This window comes from Aedes albopictus, chromosome 1 (assembly GCF_035046485.1).
Source record: "Aedes albopictus strain Foshan chromosome 1, AalbF5, whole genome shotgun sequence".
Taxonomy (NCBI): Eukaryota; Metazoa; Arthropoda; class Insecta; order Diptera; family Culicidae; genus Aedes; species Aedes albopictus.
In genome coordinates this window covers 61,117,619-61,141,281 of record NC_085136.1, presented here as the reverse complement: position 1 = coordinate 61,141,281, position 23,663 = coordinate 61,117,619, and the positions used below count along the sequence as shown (strand labels likewise).

The 23,663-nt window shown below is 42.4% G+C and overlaps 2 protein-coding genes across 3 annotated transcripts in view; one reads left to right on the top strand and one right to left on the bottom strand.

The window, feature by feature from the left end:
• Window positions 1-18,361, bottom strand: part of LOC109406869 (syntaxin-4) — a 40,850-nt gene extending 22,489 nt beyond the window's left edge. Inside the window, exons 1-2 of one of the 2 annotated variants that reach the window (XM_062844644.1) lie at window positions 17,808-18,361; window positions 16,925-17,005 (exon numbers count right to left, since the gene is read on the bottom strand). Coding sequence is in view for 1 of the 2 variants with exons in the window: in XM_019679872.3 (XP_019535417.3) it covers window positions 16,925-17,005; window positions 17,808-17,840 (114 nt within the window). In the remaining variant the exon portion in view is untranslated. The remainder of the gene's footprint in view (window positions 1-16,924; window positions 17,006-17,807) is intronic. The other variant, XM_019679872.3, reaches the window with a different exon arrangement.
• On the top strand, window positions 1,201-13,179 carry LOC115269856 (uncharacterized protein K02A2.6-like). The gene is made up of 3 exons (XM_062844639.1): window positions 1,201-1,863; window positions 10,263-11,734; window positions 12,155-13,179. The coding sequence occupies exons 1-3, from the start codon at window positions 1,207-1,209 to the stop codon at window positions 13,002-13,004; spliced, it is 2,979 nt and encodes a 992-aa protein (XP_062700623.1). The 5' UTR covers window positions 1,201-1,206; the 3' UTR covers window positions 13,005-13,179.
• Window positions 18,362-23,663: the final 5,302 nt, after the last annotated feature.

Here is a 23,663-nt window from a genome sequence, read left to right as displayed (position 1 = left end):
TGAATGTGATTAATTGAATATTATGGTGTAAGTTAAATGAAAATATACAAGGGAGTTAATGCAGCCAAATTTGAGATCTTTCATTTTGCTCGAGGCATCGAAGAAGCGTTCTAATGGGTGACTTTCTTGTTGTTGCAGATGTGATTCGAACGCTGGGTTTGCAGATGCAAGCATTCGAATACGCATCGCATACTGACGACGTCGGAATCGAGTGGTGTAAATGGCTGAGGTCATTTGAAACAATGATCCGGGCGAGCAGAATAACTGATGATGACTGGAAGCGGAATTTGTTGCTGCATTATGCCGGGCCAAGCGTACAGCAGCTGTTCGAGACGTTGCCTGATTTGCCGGATAGTGACATGCGAGGGCCGCTTGTAAATATTGAGCAATATACGCCGAACATGACGAGTTATGAAGAGGCCACATCGAAATTGAATGCGTTTTTCCTCCCGAAAGAGAACGCGACGTACGAAAGACACCTGCTTCGTCAAATGAAGCAAAAAGCTGGTGAGTCTATCGATGCTTTCACGGTCAGGCTACGAATCCAAGCGGAAAGATGCGGGTTCGGCGAGAAGGTTGAAGAAAACGTGAAGGACCAAATAATTCAAACTTGCCAATCGACCAACTTGCGGAGAGAATTGCTGAAGCGGGGCGATGCGACTCTAGAGGAAGTGCTGCAGGTTGCGAAGATTTTTGAAACTGTGGCGCAACAGGAGAAGTCCTTCAGCGGCATTGAACAGAAGCCTCCCGCTAGTGAAGTGAACAAAATTGAAGTAAACACGTTCGCCAAAAGGAATCGTTTTGCCGAACCAATGCGTGTGGAGTGTCACTGGTGTGGATATTTTGGACACATGGCAAGAGACGACAAGTGCCCAGCAAGAGGAAAATCCTGCAATAAGTGTGGCGGCCGTGATCACTTTGCAAAGAAGTGTCGTAAACGTAAGTACCCGGCGGAATCGAGTGCAAAGCGTGATTTTGGTCGACAAGAAAGGATTGACAACGATTCCCGTAAGCCTGGAAGCAAAGATTCAAGCACCGTCAAGCATATTGTCGAAGCAGAGATGGAATACGTATTCAACGTTACGACACCTGACGGTAATGGTGAATTGCAATGTGTAATTGGCGGTGTATTGACATCAGTAGTAATTGATTCCGGATCGAAGTACAATTTACTGAGTTTGGGCATCGTTGAAATCAAGGAAAGTGATGGTCTCCGGGCAAACAAAAGAGGTGTCAAAGGTATTCAAGGCCTATGGCGGCAACGAGTTACCAGTTATCGGCGCATTTACAGCGATCGTACAACTCGGTGATCACAGCAGGCCGGCTGAATTTTACGTTGTGCAGGGGAGCGGAAAGATTTTGATTGGTCGAGATACTGCTACAGAGATGGGAGTCTTGAAGATTAGCACATCTGTCAACAAGGTTGATGCGGGACCACCAGCAACTGCTGAAAATCAACCATCCACTACAGTTGAACGTCCATCAAACATCAACGAACCACCGTCATCTCATCTGGGTACCATCAAAGATGTGATTGTTGATATCCCAATCAATCCAGAGGTCACGCCGGTTATTCAGCCGTACCGGCGCATACCAGTGGCACTAGAAAACCTGGTTGATCGAAAAATTGATGAGCTGTTGGCCCAAGGCGTCATCGAGAAGGTTAACGAACCATCCAAATGGGTGTCTCCGATGGTCGTGGTGCCCAAAGGTGACGACGTACGCATATGTGTCGATATGCGTCGGGCCAATGAGGCTGTTGCGAGGGAGAACCATCCATTACCAACCATTGAAGATTTTTTGCCACACCTGGCAAAAGCGAAAGTGTTTTCCAGACTGGATGTCAAGAACGCATTCCACCAGGTGGGCTAATTGTTGTTTTTCATACCAGTAATTCGAATTGACAGTGTTTTCATTGAACTTTTGACGGAACAGTCAATACTTTTGTTAAATGAGCCTCTAACGGCCCTCAAGTTTTGGATTATTACTTTCATTATTATTTTAACACGCTAAGTACCGACAGGCAAAAAAACGTGGAACTGTTTTTTTGCACATCCATATCTCAGCAGTTAGTGAACCAAATTTCTATCTTTTTGCGTTAACGGAATCCTACACTATCCTAGAGAGGTGTAGTGAAAGCCGATTGGAATTTCATGCAGCTTCCGGTGAGAACCAGGCGAAAACATTAGTTCCACATTTTTAACTTCTTCCGGTTTCGTTTTGTTCCCGGATTGGTTGTGAGTACCATGTCTTTGTAGCGAGTTCTTTCGGAACCTCGACAAGATAGCAGCATTCTGTCTTCGGCAAAGTTGTTCAGAACAACAACCACTTCCTGGTGATGGATTTCATAGTTCCGAATTTCACCACCACGTGGCGCTAGTGTACATAGTGACTTCCGGTATGACTTTGGTGGGATATAGCACGAGATTGAAGCCAGATAGGAAGATGCGATCTTCGGCAAAGTTGTTCAGGACTACGAGTACTTCCGGGTCATGAAGAGCATAGTTCAAAATTTCACCACCACGTGGCGCTAGTGTACATAGTGACTTCCGGTACGACTTTGGTGGGATATAGCACGAGATTGAAGCCAGATAGGAAGATGCGATCTTCAGCAAAGTTGTTCGGGACTACGAGTACTTCCAGTTCATGAAGAGCATAGTTCAAAATTTCACCACCACGTGGCGCTAGTGTACATATTGACTTCCGGTACGACTTTGGTGGGATATAGCACGATATTGAAGCCAGATAGGAAAATGCGATCTTCGGCAAAGTTGTTCAGGACTAAGAGTACTTCTAGGTCATGAAGGGCATAGTTCGAAATTTCACCACCACGTGGCGCTAGTGTACATAGTGGCTTCCGGTACGACTTTGGAGGGATATAGCACGAGATTGAAGCCAGATAGGAAGATGCGATCTTCGGCAAAGTTGTTCATGACTACGAGTACTTCCGGGTCATGAAGAGCATAGTTCAAAATTTCACCACCACGTGGCGCTAGTGTACATAGTGACTTCCGGTACGACTTTGGTGGGATATAGCACGAGATTGAAGCCAGATAGGAAGATGCGATCTTCGGCAAAGTTGTTCAGGACTACGAGTACTTCCAGGTCATGAAGAGCATAGTTCAAAATTTCACCACCACGTGGCGCTAGTGTACATAGTGACTTCCGGTACGACTTTGGTGGGATATAGCACGAGATTGAAGCCAGATAGGAAGATGCGATCTTCGGCAAAGTTGTTCAGGACTACGAGTACTTCCGGGTCATGAAGAGCATAGTTCAAAATTTCACCACCACGTGGCGCTAGTGTACATAGTGACTTCCGGTACGACTTTGGTGGGATATAGCACGAGATTGAAGCCAGATAGGAAGATGTGATCTTCGGCAAAGTTGTTCAGTACTACGAGTACTTCCAGTTCATGCAGAGCATAGTTCAAAATTTCACCACCACGTGGCGCTAGTGTACATATTGACTTCCGGTATGACTTTGGAGGGATATAGCACGAGATTGAAGCCAGATAGGAAGATGCGATCTTCGGCAAAGTTGTTCATGACTACGAGTACTTCCAGGTCATGAAGAGCATAGTTCAAAATTTCACCACCACGTGGCGCTAGTGTACATATTGACTTCCGGTATGACTTTGGTGGGATATAGCACGAGATTGAAGCCAGATAGGAAGATGCGATCTTCGGCAAAGTTGTTCAGGACTACGAGTACTTCCAGGTCATGAAGAGCATAGTTCAAAATTTCATCACCACGTGGCGCTAGTGTACATAGTGACTTCCGGTACGACTTTGGTGGGATATAGCACGAGATTGAAGCCAGATAGGAAGATGCGATCTTCGGCAAAGTTGTTCAGGACTACGAGTACTTCCGGGTCATGAAGAGCATAGTTCAAAATTTCACCACCACGTGGCGCTAGTGTACATATTGACTTCCGGTATGACTTTGGAGGGATATAGCACGAGATTGAAGCCAGATAGGAAGATGCGATCTTCAGCAAAGTTGTTCAGGACTACGAGTACTTCCATTTCATGAAGTGCATAGTTTGGAATTTCACCACCACGTGGCGCTAGTATACGTAGCTACTTACGGTATGACTTTGGAGGGGTATAGCACGAGATTGATGCCAGATAGGAAGATGCGATCTTCAGCAAAGTTGTTCAGTGCTACGAGTACTTCTAGGTCATGAAGAGCATAGTTTAAAGTTTCACCACTACGTGGCGCTAGTGTACATAGTGACTTCCGGTATGACTTTGGAGGGGTATAGCACGAGATTGAAGCCAGATAGGAAGATGCAATCTTCGGCAAAGTTGTTCTGTGCTACGAGTACTTCCAGGTCATGAAGAGCAAAGATTAAAATTTCACCACTACATGGCGCTAGTGTACATAGTGACTTCCGGTACGACTTTGGTGGGATATAGCACGAGATTGAAGCCAGATAGGAAGATGCGATCTTCGGCAAAGTTGTTCAGGACTACGAGTACTTCCAGTTCATGAAGTGCATAGTTTAAAATTTCACCACTACATGGCGCTAGTGTACATAGCTACTGCCGATATGACTTTGGTGGGATATAGCACGAGATTGAAGTCAGATAGGAAGATGCGATCTTCGGCAAAGTTGTTCAGGACTACGAGTACTTCCAGGTCACGAAGAGCATAGTTTCAAATTCCACCACCACGGACGCTAGTGTACATAGTTACTTCCGGTACGACTTTGGTGGGATATACCACGAGATTGAAACCCGACAGGAAAATACGATCTGCGGCAAAGTTGTTCAGGACAACAAGTATTTCCAGTTCCGAACGTCACCACCCCGTGGCGCTAGTCAAGGATAGGGACACTCACTTGCAAAGAGTTACACTCACTTGTTATTTTCTCAACTCGGAAGCGTGCAATCAAAAATCGATGTATGGACGACTTTTGCCTTGTGGTTTTGTCTAAAAGTTTGCCGAATGGAGTGGGGCCGTACACGCATACTTAAGTCGTGAGGGAGCTGCGAAGGCAACTCTCCACGAGGTGAATGTAAATTACACTCACCTCGTGGAGAGTAGCTTTCACAGCTCTGTCACAGTTTTGATATGCGTGTGCGACCCTTGCTCTATTCGGCAAACTTTTAGACAAAACCACAAGGTAAAAGTCGTTCATGCATCGTTTTTTGATTGCACGCTTCTGAGCTGAGAAAATTGCAAATGAGTGTAACTCTTTGCAAGTGAGTGTTCCCATCCCTGGCGCTAGTGTACATACTAATCTCCGATACGAATTTGATGAGGTTTTGCACGATCTTCAAGTCTGATAGGAAGGCAAAATTGTTCAGGGCTACCAGCACTACCGGGTTTGAAATTTCACCACCACGTTTTGATAGTATACAAAAAAAAAAGATTTTTAAGAGCTATGTAAGAGAAATTAAGGCCAAATTGGGACTTCTTTGACTCACTCTAAGGAATGTTCTGACAATTTATCTAGTTATTTGTATGGGAATTCCTCAAGGAAATTCCGACAAGGAATTTCCTCAGGATTAGTCCTGGGATTTTTTTCAATGATGTATTCGAGAATTTTATTAGGGATTTTTGTTCCACAGATTTCTACTGGAATTTATTTATAATTTTATTCAAGCATTTCTCCGGTGATTTTCTGGAACAAACTCACCTATTCATTATGTCTCCAGGAATTCCTCTGGATATTTTTCAAAGCATTCCTCCAGGAATTCCTCAAAATATTGTTCAAGAAATTCCTCCTCCAAGGATTCCTGTGAATATTCATTCGTGGAATTCCCAAAGGAATTTATGCAGTCATTATTACTAAAATTCCTCACGGACACCCTTCAGGTATCCCTCCAGAGATTCCAGCTGAATTTCTGCCAGTAAAGGAATTGCTTCTGGAATTTTTTGAAATATTCATTCAGGAATTCTTCAAGATATAGTTGAATAATTCATTCAAAGATTTTTTCAGGTATTCGAAAAATTCTTCAAAATTTCTCCAAGAATTCTTTGGGATTTTTTAGAGATTGCTTCGGAAATGCCTCCCAAGATTCCTACGAATATCTATTCTCCTGCGCAGTGTTGGTAAAAACTCAAATTCTCAAATCTCATGGTTGACTTGTTTCACGTGCGCTTCTTGACTCGCCAAATTCACCGCCGAAAAAATCATGCATGAGTTGACTCATGATTTCACTCATTGCTTTATTTCTTGGTGTTCTTGATATTTACATCAAAGTTTTTACGATTGTATGATAGAACAAAAGCAAATCTAGCGTACAACAACATTGAATGCCGTTAAAATTGATTTGAATTCGTTTTACAAGCAAACGAGATTTCGACGCTTGACTCGTGAGAGCGAGATTTTGCATGAAATTCTCGCGCGTGAGAAAACGGTTTAGAATCGCGTGCGAGTTTGCTCACGCAGGAGCGGTTCATGAGCAAGCTTTGAGTGTGAGTTTACCAACACTGCAACTGCGATTTCTTTGCCAAATTCTTCCAGGGATTCTATCGGGATTCCTCTAGTGATTTTTTGGAAATTCCTTCAGCGGTCCTTTCTGGATTATTTCCAAGATTTCTTTCGGGAAATCCTCAGGGTGATCCATTTGGGATCCTTGAGTATTGTTTTGCAAATCTTTCGAGGAATTCAGAAGATTTTCCAGTGATATCTTCAAAAATTCACCCAAGCATACCTTTATATTTTCTACAGGGAATTTTTAACAGGGATTCTGGAGTTCCTCTAGATGCCCGTTTGTATTTTCCTTCATGAACCCATCTTCTAACGCTTTCTTTCCGCACGGATTTCTTCAGAAATTCCTCCGGAGCTTGAAAACTTCAGCGATTTCATTTCAAATCACTCCGGAGCTTCTTTCGGCGATTCATTTACGATGAATTTTAGAGATTCTTTCAGAGATTCATTATGATACTCACGAACATAGGAAAGTTTTTTAGTGATGCTTTCGGAATATGTTTTGCAGGGATTACTACGTATTTTTTTTTTCCTAGAGATCGTTCGCGAAAGATTCCTTCATAAATTTATGCAATGATTTATTCGAAAATTCCTCTCCAGAGTGCCCGAGTCCGTGGCGCAGTTGATCGCATGTCCCCCTTTATTTGCCGATGGTCATGGGTTTGAAATATTATTCTGGATAATAAATATGAAGTTGGAGCCAGAAATTTATTTGAATATCTTTGTTAAAACTTATGTGAATCATCAATATAAGAATATCTTTCTGAAGTTTACATTTTTCACGAAAACAAAAATCTGCCATGAGATCAAAGCTTTTGCAATAATTATACTAAAACCATAATTCTACTAGAACTTAATCTCTTAGAGAAACGCCATTGGCATTCGCGGAAAGTATTTCTGTAGATATTCTTAGGGAATACTCTCCTAGTGGTCCTGAAATGATCCTTGATCATTGATCCTTGAACGTGGGAGCTAGACTCATACCTTTCTATCTGGCTTCAATCTTGTGATACATCTCACTAAAGACGTATCGGAAGTCACTATGTACACCAGCATCACGTGGTGGTGGAATTCGGAACTAAGTTCTTCATGACCTCGAAGTACTCGTAGTCATGAATAACATTTCCGTAGATCACACCTCCCTATCTGACATCATTCTAATGATATAGCGCCACGTGGTGGTGTTAGTCGGAACTATGCTCTTCATTACCTAGATCACAGTTCTGAACAACTTTGTTGAACATCGCACCTTTCTGTCTGGCTTCAATCTCGTGCTATATCCCACCAAAGTCGTATCGAAAGTAATTATGTACACTAGCACCACGTTGTGGTGAAATTCTAAACTATGCTCTTCATGACCTGGAAGTACTCGTAAGTCTGAACAACTTTGCCGAAGGTCGCATTTTCCTATCTGGCTTCAATCTCGTGCTATATCCCACCAAATTCATACCGGAACTAGCTACGTACACAAGTGGCACGTGATGGTGAAATTCGGAAGTATTAGTCCTCAACAACTTTGTCGAAGATGGTACCTTCCTATCTGGCTTAAATCTTATGATATATCTCACCAAAGTCGTACCGGAAATAACTATGTACACTAGCGCCACGTGGTAGTGAAATTCCAAACTATGCTGTTCATGACCTGGAAGTACTCGTAGTCCTTAACAACTTTGCCGAAGGTCGCATCTTCCTATCTGGCTTCAATCTCGTGGTATATCCCACCAAGGGCGTACCGGAAGTCACTATGTACACTAGAGCCACGTGGTGGTGAAATTTTGAACTATGCTCTTCATGACCTAGAAGTAATCGTAACCCTGAATATTTTTGTCGAAGATTGTACCTTCCTATCTGGCTTCAATCTTGTGATATACACTGAAGTTTTTTTTTACGCGGTTTTTTTTTACGCGGTTTTTTTTACGCGGTTTTTTTTTACGCGGTCCGTCCTAAAAAAAAACCGCGTTATTTCAAGACGCGTCGTAAAAAAAAACCGCGTTATTTCAAAAACCGTCGTAAAAAAAATCCGCGTTTTTTCAAAAACACGCGTAAAATAGACAGCACCACATCTAACGTGACTTGACTTTTTTTACGACGGGTCTTGAAATAACGCGGTTTTTTTTTACGACGGGTCTTGAAATAACGCGGTTTTTTTTTTACGACGGGTCTTGAAATAACGCGGTTTTTTTTTTACGCGGTTTTTTTTTACGCGGGACCATTACCGTCGTAAAAAAAAACTTCAGTGTATCGCACTAGCACTAGCGCCACGTGGTGGTGAAATTTTGTATTATACTCTTCATGACCTGGAAGTACTCGTAGTACTGAACAACTTTGCCGAAAATCGCATCTTCCTATCTGGCTACAATCTCGTGCTACATCCCTCCAAAGTCATACTGAAAGTCACTATGCACACTAGCGTCACGTGGTGGTGAAATTTTGAACTATGCTCTTCATGTCCTGGAAGTACTCGTAGCACTGACCAACTTTGCCGAAGATCGCATCTTTCTATCTGGATTCAATCTCGTGCTATATCCTCCAAAGTCGTACCGGAAGCCACTATGTACACTAGCGCCACGTGGTGGTGAAATTTCGAACTATGCTCTTCATGACCTGGAAGTACTCGTAGTCCTGAACAAGTTTGCCGAAGATCGCATCTTCCTATCTGGCTTCAATCTCGTGCTATATCCCACCAAAGTCGTACCGGAAGTCACTATGTACACTAGCGCCACGTGGTGGTGAAATTTTGAACTATGCTCTTCATGACCCGGAAGTACTCGTAGTCCTGAACAACTTTGCCGAAGATCGCTTCTGCCTATCTGGCTTCAATCTCGTGCTATATCCCACCAAAGTCATACCGGAAGTCACTATGTACACTAGCGCCACGTGGTGGTGAAATTTTGAACTATGCTCTTCATGACCCGGAAGTACTCGTAGTCCTGAACAACTTTGCCGAAGATCGCATCTTTCTATCTGGCTTCAATCTCGTGCTATATCCCTCCAAAGTCATACCGGAAGTCAATATGTACACTAGCGCCACGTGGTGGGGAAATTCCAAACTATGCACTTCATGAAATGGAAGTACTCGTAGTCCTGAACAACTTTGCCGAAGATCGCATCTTTCTATCTGGCTTCAATCTCGTGCTATATTCCTCCAAAGTCGTACCGGAAGTCACTATGTACACTAGCGCCACGTGGTGGTGAAATTTTGAACTATGCTCTTCATGACCCGGAAGTACTCGTAGTCCTGAACAACTTTGCCGAAGATCGCTTCTTCCTATCTGGCTTCAATCTCGTGCTATATCCCACCAAAGTCATACCGGAAGTCACTATGTACGCTAGCGCCACGTGGGGGGGAAATTCGGAACTATGAAACCCATCACCAGGAAGTGGTTGTTGTTCTGAACAACTTTGCCGAAGACAGAATGGTGCTATCTTGTCGAGGTTCCGAAAGAACTCGCTACAAAGACATGGTACTCACAACCAATCCGGGAACAAAACGGAACCGGAAGAAGTTAAAAATGTGGAACTAATGTTTTCGCCTGGTTCTCACCGGAAGCTGCATGAAATTCCAATCGGCTTTCACTACACCTCTCTAGGATAGTGTAGGATTCCGTTAACGCAAAAAGATTGAAATTTGGTTCACTAACTGCTGAGATATGGATGTGCAAAAAAATTAGTTCCACGTTTTTTTGCCTGTCGGTACTTTACGTTACAAAAACCCTGTTGGTATAAGCAGTGTTAATAACCATTGTCAATTTATTTAGTTAACTAGAACATAAAAAGACTTTAGCTGAAGCATAAAAATATGAGTTTTATTTTTAGGTCGAAATATCGCAGAAGTCCCGAGAGATAACAACTTTTATCACGCGTCGAGGGCTGTACAGATACACCAGGTTGATGTTTGGAATCAACTGCGCCCCTGAGTTGTTCCAGAAAATGATGGAACAGATTCTATGTGGGTGCGAAGGCTGCGTTAATTTCATTGACGACGTTATAGTATTCGGGGCAGACCAAGAGGAACACGATGCACGGTTGCAAATGGTTCTTCGTAGGATGAGTGATATGAACGTTTTGCTGAATAATAGCAAATGCGTTTACGGTGTAACCGAGCTTAAATTTTTGGGACATTTTTTGTCAGACAACGGAATTACACCGGACTCTGACAAATTGGAGTCGATTAAAAATTTTCGTGAGCCAAAAACTGCCGAGGAAACCAGAAGTTTTTTGGGCCTAGTAAATTACGTTGGGAAATTCATCCCAAACCTGGCCACCCTAACGGAGCCTCTTCGACAGTTAACTAGACATCAGAGCAAATTCGTATGGAATCGAGAACATCAAACAGCATTCGAAGAACTCAAGCGGCATTTGATGAATCCGTGCACGTTGGGCTACTTTGATGGGGATGATCGTACACAGCTGATTGCGGATGCTAGCCCTGTTGGGTTAGGGGCCGTGCTTATTCAAATCAACGACAAAGGTCCCAGAATAATTTCGTATGCGAGTAGGAGTTTGACGGATGTAGAGAAACGGTATGCACAGATAGAAAAGGAAGCGTTAGCGCTTGTCTGGGCCGTTGAACGGTTCCATTATTATCTGTTCGGTCGTTCTTTTGATTTGATTACCGACCACAAACCTTTGGAGGCAATTTTTGGGCCGAAATCGAAACCATGTGCGCGGATAGAAAGGTGGGTGGTTCGATTGCTGACATACAAGGGAAGAGTCATCTACCGCCCCGGAAAATCGAACATTGCGGATCCTCTATCGCGACTGGCAGTTACCTCAGAGCAGAGCGGAAAGCCATTCGAAGAATATACGGAACATTACGTGAATTGGGTTGCGATTAACGCTGCTCCAGTCGCGCTGAAGTTGACGGAAATTGAACAGGAATCTGAACGTGATGAAGCAATTAAAGCAGTCGGAATTGGTTTGCAACAGGGAGAATGGTGTGAAGCTGCTACTCCGTTCAAGCTTTTCTGTTCTGAGCTATGCTTTGCTGGGAAAATTTTGCTCCGTGGAACTAGAATGGTCATCCCTGAGAACCTGAGAGCGCGGACCCTAGATTTGGCTCACGAGGGCCACCCGGGAATGACGATAATGAAACAGCGACTGCGTGCTAAGGTGTGGTGGCCAAAATTGGACACTCAAGTCGAGAAGTATGTCAAAGGCTGTCGTGGATGCGCATTAGTGGCAGCGCCTGCACCACCAGAGCCTATGAAGCGAAAAGAGTTACCATCGCAACCTTGGCAACATGTTGCTATCGATTTTCTTGGGCCACTCCCATCCGGACATTATCTGTTCGTGGCTGAGACGAGACTCGCGAAGAGGAAAAAAAGCAACGTCAAGTGCAGCCCAACTGAGCTGTCAGTTGTAGCCCGTTTGATTACGTTACCTAAAACGAGGAAAGTATTGCTATCCGAGATAAATTCTGAAGCCAAAATTCACTCCGAGCAGCATTTTCTTCTCCTGTACTGTCAAAAATAAATTAAAAACAAAATATTCCAATGATTGCTTTGCTTGGCGATTGTTGGCGATGCAAAATTTCACCTCAACGTGATTTTGTGCGTGAATAGGATTCAGTCACACTGCATGTGAGGTGATGCGGTCACGTACGTGTTTGAACCACCAGCCCAAAACATAATGTCAACACAGATAGGAAGAAGAAAAAAATAACAAAGTGGAGAAAAAGAAGACCGTCTTCGCGAGTCTCGTCTCAGGTTCGTGGTAGTCGACTACTTCAGTCGATATATCGAAGTTGAAATAATGAAGAAAACAGACTCCACTGAAACAATTAAGCGCTTGTCGACAATTTTCGCTCGATTCGGACTTCCGGTTACAGTTACTGCTGATAATGGCCCGCAATTTACCAGCGAGGAGTTTCGGAACTATTGTGAATCTAGTAACATCAAGTTGATAAGCACTACGCCCTATTGGCCGCAGCAAAACGGCGAGGTGGAGCGGCAAAATAGGTCGATATTGGAGAGACTCTCCATCAGTCAAGCCACAAACACAGACTGGTTAAGTGAACTTAACAAATATTTGCTCATGTACAGATCCTCCCCACACTCGACGACGGGAAAAACTCCATCGGAGATGCTGTTTGGCTACAATATTCGCGATAAGGTTCCTTCTATTAACCAGCCAAAAGAAATCGACGAAGAAACGGCCGACAGGGACAGAGAAAAAAAGGAGAAGGGAAAACTATATGCCGATGAACGACGAAATGCCAAACCAAACTCTATCACAGAAGGCGACAAGGTACTTGTCAAACGGATGACGAAACCTAACAAATTAGCTACGACGTTCGAGCCCGTGGTCTATGATGTCATCAAAAGGAAAGGAGGAGATGTAGTAGTGGCATCAGAAGACACGGGTACAGCATATCGGAGACATGTTTCTCATTTGCAACGAGTTATTGGTGAAGGCGAGCCTGGAGGTACGTGCGTCAACCCGTCGAATCTTCAAGGGAGCGGAGCTACAAAACGAAGTGCTGTTGATTTACCCGAAACAGAATCCAGATCAAAACGACCAACGCGGCAACCAGGATATTTGCGAGACTATGTGTAAAGTTTGATTTTGATTAACAAGTTAAAATATAATAAAAAGAGAAAAGTGATGTAGTATCGTAACGCTTATATGTAACCCCTATTTAATGTTTGCCGGTTTTGATGTCTAACTCTAAGAGCTGTGGCAGTACAAGAATAGACGAATAAAGAGCAGAAGTGTTTGAGAGACCGAATGACCTAGACGTGTTGTTATTCACTGTCCCGGGAATCCCCGATACTACAATGACCATTTAGGTGTTCCGGACCGGTACCCTAGGAAGGGGCCAGATATGAAAATGCTACAAACCCATCCATGCGACACATCAAACTACGGCATTTTCTATAACTTGATGAACGGTAAGCAGAAAAATGATCTTATACCATATCTGAACCGGTAGTGCCCCGGAACCTGCTCCGGGTGTCCCGCCGGAAGTGGCCAAACATAAAAGCGAACTAAACCCTTGCATGCGATATATCAAACTGCGGCTTTTTCGATAACCTGATTAATAGTAAGAAGGAAAACATTCTCAGACCATATCGGAACCGGTAGTGTTTCGGAACCGGTTCCAGATGTCCTGCTGGAGGTGGTCAAATATAAAAGTTAATTAAACTCATGCATGCGACATATCAAATAGTGGCTTTTATGACATTCTGATGAACGGCAACCAGGAAAATATTCTCAGGCCATATTTGAATCGGTTGTGTTCCGGAACCGGTTCCGGGTGTCCCGTCGTAAATGGCCAAATTAAAATTGAGCTAAAACCATACATGCGACATATAAAACCGTGGCTTTTTCGATAACCTGATAAACAGTAAGCAGGAAAGCATTCTCAGACCATATGGAAACCAGTAGTGTTCCGGAACCGGTTCTAGATGTCCCGCCGGAGGTGGTCAAGGATAAAAGTTAACCTAACCCATGCATGCGACATATCAAATAATAGCTTTTTTGATATCCTGATGAACAGAAAGCAGGAAAATATTCTCAGAACATATCTGAACCGGTAGTGATCCGGAACCGATTCCAGGTGTCTCACCGGAAATGGCCAAATAAAAATTACCCAACCCAGGCAAACCCATCAAATCGCGGATTTTTAGGTATCTTGATTTGGCAAAAAAAGTTTCCGGCCAGATTTGGGTCAGCCGGTAGTGTTCTACTGCCGATTACGGGTGCCCCATCGGAAGTATAGACACTATAGATTCCATAGACTCGCGGAGACATGGTTGAGCAATACGGTTTTATCGTGTTTTGCCGTGAATTTAGAGTGTACCGAGCGAATATGACGTCACGCAATCCATTGTCGCTATTTAAATCGTGACGTCGTGCTCGTTTGGCTACACGAACTGACAGTTCGTTTGGCTACAGTTGTCTTCGCCTTCGCGAGTCTATGGAATCTATAGTGTCTATAATCGGAAGTGGTCAAATGTAAAGGAGAAACAAACCAATCAAAACAATCATAGACCACACTTTGGAAAACCAGTAGTGTGCCGAAACTGGTTCCAGGAAGTGGTCAAATGCAGAACGGAACCAAAAGCATGCACGCACCACATTAAATAACGACTTCTTCGATAACACGAAGCAAGAAAATAGTCTCAGACCACATTTAAGACTACCGGTAGTGTTCCGGAACCAGTTTTGGGTGTCTCGCTGGAACTGGCGAAATGCACAAATGAACCACATCCATGCATGCGGTACATCAATTCGCGACTTTTTAGGAAATTGATTAACAATTTGCATGAAACAAGTCTAAGACCACATCAGAGACAATCAGTAAATGATAAAATGTGAACCAAAAGAGGCTTGAAAAGTGGTAAAATGTGAAATTGAACCAAACCCATGCGTGTGGTACCATAAAACCACGCTAATTCGACAATGATTGATGTCAAATTACCTGGGTAAACTTTTAATTCGATAAACTAACTCTATTTTATTTTTTGTTTACATTGTAGGATTTGTTTTTGAACACAAATCCTACAGATATTGTGGTGGTACGAATTGCTATGGCTTGTTCATTTTACGATTGTCGGTTCCAAATTTCACTGCGGTTGATCACCCCGGAACAGGTGTCGGATAGCATCAAATTTGAACTTCTGGAAGTAGCAGCTGCACGAGGAGTCGCGGCGGGTGTGAGTAACAGCACAATATCGGATTATTCGTATTTACAGTGTATTACACTGTGACATTTGATCATTTTTTAATTCAACAAATTCCGAATGAGCGGGGTACGAATTAGAATGTGTCGTATCCTTCTTTAGATGAATACGCGGGGTTTGACAGTAGATCAAACAGCAGCTTTGATAACACGATGATCGATTCGTAAGAACATAGCCTCAGACCACATTTTAGACAACCGGTAGCATCCCGAAACTAGTTCCGGGTGTCCCACTGGAAGTGGTCAATTGTAAAAATGATCTATACCCATGCATGAGATAAATCAAATCGTTTTTTTAGATAACCTAAAGTAATCAAATGTACCATGCGACACGTCACATCACGACTTTTTTAATAACCCGAGGAACGATTAACTAGAAAATAGGTTCATAATCACATTAGAGACTGCCGGTAGGGTTGCACAACCAGCGTTTGGTGCTTCGCCGGAACTACAAAAGTAAATAAAATCAATGCAAGCGATAAAATGTGTAAGGGAACAAAATCTTGACAAATTAAACCCACATACAAACAGACATCTCGCTTCAACGGTCAATAAAATATAGCCTAAAATGTGCAGAAAAAACTTTGTCGAAGACCGCAAAGTGATCTGTGATTGTGTAAAAAGTTTCTTAGCTAGTTAGTATCGTCTTAATATTAATCAGCCTCCAGTGTTAGTGAAGGTGCTCAAGCAGTCAACTGAGAAGTTATATTATACAGCTCTGCTTATACGTTGAACATAACGTCAGACTATGTGCCATCAATAAGTTTTAACTCAATTCAATGATGGCTTTGATGAAATGCTTGCTTTTCTTTAAAAATATCCGGATTTAGGAACACTTTGACTTACGTCGACGAAAAGATTGTGAGAACATATTCGACGAGAAAGGCACTATCACCACAAGGTGGATTAATTTGGGTTTATTGTTTTGATATCCAAAAACCGTTTCCCAGGAACGAAACGAAAATAAAATGCATTACCGAACCGCACGGCAAAGGGTCAAAAATTTACCGAACGATTCGGTGATTTTGACATTTTGTAGCAAATCTCAGATTACCGGTCGTTCGGTAATCGATTTGTTTACCGAACAGATTACCGAACGCTCAGCTGTTGAGATTTCGGTAAAAAAAATTACCGACGTCGGTGATTTGAGCTAAGTGTGAATAAAGAGATTCATTCGTTGTTGAATTGTTAAATCATCAAGAAGTTTTATTACGATCTACGACATCTCAACCATCTAAGAGAGACCACTTTGAAGCCCTCAGGAACACCCTTGAAACTTCTTTGACAACGCCCATTACCTCCGAACCTTCTAAGATTCTTCCCAAGTCCCATGTCACAAAAGTGACCACCTGGACAATTCTGTTAAGTTTATTTATTTCATAACTTATTTGCACAATTGCATGGAAAATCAAAGGAATACAAAAATTACAGTAAATGTAACAACTGGTGAGTTACCCTACGCTCCAAATAATCCAAATAGTCCAAGAAAATGTTGATCCCGTAAATTACATAACTTGAAGTGCTGTTCGAGTTTGTGTACAAAATTTGTTTAAATTTTGTTGAGAAATGGGTTGTTGGCTATTTTTTTTTTAATCAAATTTCAAACTGGGGTTGTTTTAAAGTGATCAACTTGACTCCGGATTATACGTAAGGCAAAGCAAGAAAAAGTAGAAGAGTTACTGGTTAAACCTGAACGAAACGGGAAACACCAGATTGTTTTACAAGAAATTTTGAATGGCCAAGCCACGCTTCGTAAACCTGACCCAACCTTTATTCACTTTGCTTCACTCACCTTTTCCAGATTGCAGAATATTTCCTCCTGCGACTTCGATGGTACCAAATCCAGGCTGACATCGCTGGTGTATTTTCTTTTCTAAAAAAAAAGTATTCACACTATCAACCAAATGCGCAACATTAGGTTCCTCAGTCCATGCTATAGCGCATGATTCATCGTGCATTTTTTCAAACTGAAATCCCCCGATCATTCTGGTACCTGTTTAGCAACGATCGCGATCGGTGTGATTTCCCAGCAGCATCTTTATGATCAGTCCATAAGTGCAGAGAAACAGCGCGCATTCGTCCACCTTGGTCTTGTTCTGATTATCACATGAGGCTGCAACTCGCAACAACTCGCGGCGATTCATGGTCTTCTCAGGTGGAACCGTACGGCTAGGTAACTTCAAGCATGTTTTGAGGTCTTTCCAGGTGTTATGTGATGTCCGAAATACATGCAGACATTTCACTTATGTGTTATTTGAAGAACATTTGCACTGATATCAAAGCTTTCGAAGTGTTCCTTATCATGAAAAAGCTTAACTTAACCGATATGAATTTGAAATTGCTTCTCTTCACGGTATCCACCGGCAATAGTGAAGTGGACAAGTTCCAGTTTGCACTGCGCTACTAAGCGTTGCACTCTTCAATGTCCGTGCGAGTGAGACACTACTGACTGAGCTGAACTGAACTGAACTGAATGTAATTGACACTAATTGGTTCGGTCAATACGTAATCCGTGCCGCCGCCGCTAGCCGAATAAGTAAGTACAAGTCTGCTGCTGCTGCTGATATCAAAGCCTTCAGAACTATTTGAATCGCAAATCAACACCGATCGTGTCCAGCCAGACCAGACAGAATGAAAGGGAAATCCGCTGCACTCTCCCTCAGAACAACACTTACACTTTTCAACTCGCTCAGACGATCTTTCACCATGGTCTTGTTCTGCCTTTTAAGAGCTATCCACACAACAAAGCAACCTGATCGAAACCCCACAGGTTCAGGTTTAATCACAGCTTCCTCGCGATTTGATCAATTGTTCAGGAACATCGCACCCCGGGATCACAGTAGGCCACCGCTCGTTATTTGCGTTTATCACACACGTTACCCTCCAGTAGGCGACGATGACACTCGCGACCGTCGCCACCACAATCTTATCAATCAGGTAGGGCTTTCGCGATAAAAAGATTAATCAGACACAGCACCGACACCCGACACGCTGCGCTGGGCCCATAACGTACAAGTAATACGAAAAATATGTGAGCGGTTTGCGGTTTGAAATAATACTGCTGCTGCCGCGTGAGTCGGTTGGTTTGGTATCGTTCGCGCTACGCGAGCTGCGAGCTTGGTGGTGAGAGCGCGTATTGATCAGATTTAAGGTCTGACAAACCGAGAGGAGAAACCGCAATGTCGCGGATTCTCTGCGCTCATTCAGGAGCGTTGCATTCAGTAGGGTATACGATCGCTAGGTGTGATTGATCCAACTATGGGTAAAAGCTAGACTGTCTGGGGTTTAGGTTCTCATGGATCGATCCACCTAGTGGGTCTGTTTCGCTTTTTTCCTGCACTAAGGCTAAATTCACTCCAAAAATGACTTATTGATAGAAGGCCCGAAAAGCCAATTTGGTGGCAAATCCACAATGTGTTATTTGTGGATTCTCATAGCCATGCGGTTAGAGTCACCAAGTTTCTAAGCGCACCATCTCTTATCTCTTATCTCTTATTTCTTATCTCTTATCTCTCATTACTTACTGATAAATCCACAATGTGTTATTTGTGGATTCTCATAGCCATGCGGTTAGAGTCACCAAGTTTCTAAGCACACCATCTCTTATCTCTTATCTCTTATCTCTTATCTCTTATCTCTTATCTCTTATCTCCTATCTCTTATCTCTTATCTCTTATCTCTTATCTCCTATCTCCTATCTCCTATCTCTTATCTCTTATCTCTTATCTCTTATCTCTTATCTCTTATCTCTTATCTCTTATCTCTTATCTCTTATCTCTTATCTCTTATCTCTTATCTCTTATCTCTTATCTCTTATCTCTTACCTCTTATCTCTTATCTCTTATCTCTTATCTCTTATCTCTTATCTCTTATCTCTTATCTCTTATCTCTTATCTCTTATCTCTTATCTCTTATCTCTTATCTCTTATCTCTTATCTCTTATCTCTTATCTCTTATCTCTTATCTCTTATCTCTTATCTCTTATCTCTTATCTCTTATCTCTTATCTCTTATCTCTTATCTCTTATCTCTTATCTCTTATCTCTTATCTCTTATCTCTTATCTCTTATCTCTTATCTCTTATCTCCTATCTCTTATCTCTTATCTCTTATCTCTTATCTCCTATCTCCTATCTCCTATCTCTTATCTCTTATCTCTTATCTCTTATCTCTTATCTCTTATCTCTTATCTCTTATCTCTTATCTCTTATCTCTTATCTCTTATCTCTTATCTCTTATCTCTTATCTCTTATCTCTTATCTCTTATCTCTTACCTCTTATCTCTTATCTCTTATCTCTTATCTCTTATCTCTTATCTCTTATCTCTTATCTCTTATCTCTTATCTCTTATCTCTTATCTCTTATCTCTTATCTCTTATCTCTTATCTCTTATCTCTTATCTCTTATCTCTTATCTCTTATCTCTTATCTCTTATCTCTTATCTCTTATCTCTTATCTCTTATCTCTTATCTCTTATCTCTTATCTCTTATCTCTTATCTCTTATCTCTTATCTCTTATCTCTTATCTCTTATCTCTTATCTCTTATCTCTTATCTCTTATCTCTTATCTCTTATCTCTTATCTCTTATCTCTTATCTCTTATCTCTTATCTCTTATCTCTTATCTCTTATCTCTTATCTCTTATCTCTTATCTCTTATCTCCTATCTCTTATCTCTTATCTCTTATCTCTTATCTCTTATCTTTTATCTCTTATCTCTTATCTCTTATATTTTATGTTTTATCTTGCATCTCTTATCTCATCTTATATCTCATATCTCTTAATTCATTTATCATATATCATATTTCACATCTGCTTTCTCGTATCTCCTTTCTCGTTTCTTATTTCTCATATCTCAAATCTCATATCTCAAATCTCATATCTCAAATCTCATATCTAACATATCTCATTCCTCTTCTCTCAATTCTCATTTCTCATCTCCCATCTCTTATCTCTCACCTTTCATCTCTCATATCGTATACCATGATCATCTATTATCTCTCATCTCTAATCTCTCATATCTTATCTTTCTTTTGTCATCTCTCATCTTTCAATCCTTATTTCTCATGCATCATCTTTCATCTCCCATCTCTCATCTCTCACATCTCATCTCACATCATTCATCTCTCGTCATCATCTCTCATCTGCCATCTCGCATCTCTCCCTAATTACTCATATCTTGTCCCTTATCGCTCACCTCTCATTCCTTATTTTTATTCTCTCATCTCTCATTTTCCATCTCTCATCTCTCATCTATCGTCTCTCATCTCTCATCTTTCATCTCTCAACTCTCATCTCTCACCTCTCATTTCTTATCTTTAATCTTTCATCTCTCATCTTTTATTTCTAATCTCTCTTCTTTAATCTCTAATCTCCTATCTCTCAAGTCTCATCAATCATTTTTCATTTCTCTTCCTTCCTCTCTCATCTTTCATCTCTAACTCTCATCTCTTATTTATCATTTCTTATCTTTCTTATCTTATCTCTTATCACTCATCTCTCATTTCTTATTTCATCTCTCATTTCTCGTCTCATCATCTCTCATCTCCAAAGGTAAGAGATGGGATATGAGAGATGGAAGATGATAATCTCTCATATCCCATCTCTTACCTCTCAACTCTCATCCCTCATTTTTCATCTTCCATCTCTCATTTCTCATGTCTCACCTCTCATCTTTCATCTCGAATCTCTCATCTGTTCTCATCCTCATCATCTCTCATCCCTAATCACTCATCTCGTACCTCTCATCTCTTATCTCTCATATCTCATCTTTCATCTCTTATTTCTCATCTTTCATCATCATCATCATCATCATCTCTCATCTCTCACCACTCTCCAATTTCTCATCTTGCATCTCTCATCCCTTATCTCTTAACTCGTATTTCTCATGCATAATCTCTCATTTCCCGTATCTCATCTCATATATCTCATGTCACCTCTCATCTCTCATGTTTCATCTCTCACCTCTCATCTTTCATCTTGAATCTCATATCTTTTCTCTAATCATTCATGTGCCATCTCCTATCCCTTTTTTCGCATCTCTTATCTTTCAAGTTTTATCTATCATTTCTCATCTTTCATCTCCCATCTCCTACCTCTTATCTTTCATCTTCCATCACTCATGTCTCATTTCTCATCTCTAACACTTCATCCCTTAAGAATAAAATTCTGACCCTGACCCCTGCAGCTTGTTGAGGATGATATTCTCGAGCACCTTCCCACCGAAACGAACAAAAATGTTGGTCTACACTAATGGGCTGGAAGTGCATAAATTCAGCCAGGGCTTCATTGAGGAGATTCAGTTTGTGCGAACAGGTGTTGCTCATGGGCCCTTTTGAGAGCGGCCCAAGCAGGTTTCCAGGAAGTTCCCCAAAAAGCCAAAAAACGGGGTTCGAAGGGCCGTTTCAGTGTGTTGCTTCAGGGGAATTCAGGAGCCTTTTAAGAGCGTTCCGACAGATTTCGCTGGCGTTTCAATGGGATTGCGGGAAATTCAGGGGCACTTTAGGAATGTTACGGGGGCTTCAGGGATGTTTAAAGACGCTTTCAGAGCGATTCAGGAAAGTCTAAAGAGCCGTTAAAGGGTGTTACAAGGGGTTTCAGAGGCTTTTTAAGGCATTCTAGACAGTTTCAGCAACGTTCCGAGAGATTTCATGTGCGTTTGATAGTTAGCTTTTTAGGGATACTGCAACGAGCTTTCGGGTGCATTTCAGGGGGTTTCTTGTGCCTTTTAAATGCATTTCAAAGGGTTTCAGGGTCATTTCAAATTAGTTATTTCAAGGGCATTTCAATGGGATTATTGGGTTTTCAAGAGTATTTCAGGTGCGCTTCCGGGGGTTTTCAGGGTTATTTCAGGATGTTTCAGGAACCCTTTAAAAGCGTACCAAGGGCTTGCAGAAATATTTCAAAGGAATAACGAGAATTTCAGGAGCGCTCCAATAGTATGAAGCGTCCCAGGCACCCCCAGGAGCCCCCTGAAACGCATGAGACCCCCTGGAGCCTCATGAACCCCCTGAAACACCTTGGAAAGCCCTTGGATCCCCTGAAGTATCCCTGAGACATCCTGGAATTTTCCTAAAACCCACTGGTACGCTCCTGAAACTCTCTGAAACGCCCCTGAGATGCCCCTGATACGCATTTTTTTTATTCGTGAATTTCAACTTAGGGTAATTCTTCACAATTGCCTGAAACGCACCTCAGACCCTTTGAAGCGCCATGCCCCCCTGGAACCCCCTGAATCTCCTGGTACTCTCTAAACCCCTCTGCAACCACCTGAAATGCCCTTGAGACCCTCCGGAAGCGCCCCTGAGGCTACCAGGAAGTCCTCATGGGATCCCCTGAGACGCGACTGAGACAATCTGGCGTCCCCTGAAAACCTCTGAACCCCTTAAGAAGACCTTCAGACCCCTATAAATGCCCTTGAAACCCCCTGGGACCACAAACGCCCCTAGGATCCCCTTGAAACGCCCGTAAGATCTCCTGGTACCCCCTGAAACCCTTTGAAACTTTTTCAGACTCCCTGAAACACTTCTCAAGGGACCCTGAGATCCCCTGCAGCTCCCTGGAAAACCCTGAAACGTCCCTGTGATCTTCTGAAACGTCCCCGCTGAAACCCCTGTGAACCCCTTGAAATGCAGTCGGATCACTAGGTGGTAACCCCGCCTTTGACAACAGGACCAAGCTCTGCAGCTTCCAAACCTCTAAAAAGCCTCCCTCGTCCAGACGTTTCTATACAGCAGATCTAAACATCCCGAGAGCCTATGAAATGGCTTCTTTTAAGGCCTGATTCGAAACTCCGTCCGGACACCTACGCTAAAGAGTTTTGTTCCTCCTCATCGATGACTTTATCCCCTCATAGTCACTTAAAAAAAAAGACGTAACACTCTTCAAATCGGCTTGGCACATGCATAATGATCAATTCGAATTTCATTTGATTTCCGCGATCCTTCCACCAGAGGTGCTAGTGTTCGATCGCTTTGACGTTTGCCAGTGTACACGTTGCTGAATGATGCAAACGCAAATTACAGGCGATTCGTGTAGTAGTGTGCGTGTTAGCAAACGTCAAATCTGTTGGAGAAAATGCAACGGTCGTCCGGTATTCGACCTGATTGCCGAACCCCCTAGTGTCGACCTAATTGCCGACACCCCTGTTGTGCATGTTTTTGACAGTCCGTTTTGTGCACGTTACCAAGACAATGACAATAGAAGTAAACCAAAGAATGTATGTATGTTTACGATTGGAATAAATGTTTATCGCTTGACGACGGAACACTTGAGTTTTTCTCCCGCGGTATTTTTCCGAGTTTCCCGGTAGTGTTTTCGTGTTTCCACGCATTATCCGCTGCGTACCTGTCCGCTTCGTCTAACAGGTAATGTGCCCAGTGAGAGTTGCGCGAAAAACGGTTTGATCGGAACGGAAAAAGTGGTTAAAAGTGTCGGTCGTTTGTGTGGCGCTTGTGAAATTTCTGAACAGCCAGCAGCGATGGAGGCGCTGAGCAAGTTTGTCCAGTTGAACAACCGCAACTGGCAAACATGGA

Coding starts and splice junctions, on each gene's coding strand:
- LOC115269856 (XM_062844639.1), top strand. CDS start 1,207: ATGGTCTCCGGGCAAACAAAAGAGGTGTCAAAGGTATTCAAGGCCTAT. Junction 1,864..10,262: donor TCAAGAACGCATTCCACCAG/GTGGGCTAATTG, acceptor TTTTATTTTTAG/GTCGAAATATCGCAGAAGTC. Junction 11,735..12,154: donor CTCCCATCCGGACATTATCT/GTTCGTGGCTGA, acceptor GTCTCGTCTCAG/GTTCGTGGTAGTCGACTACT.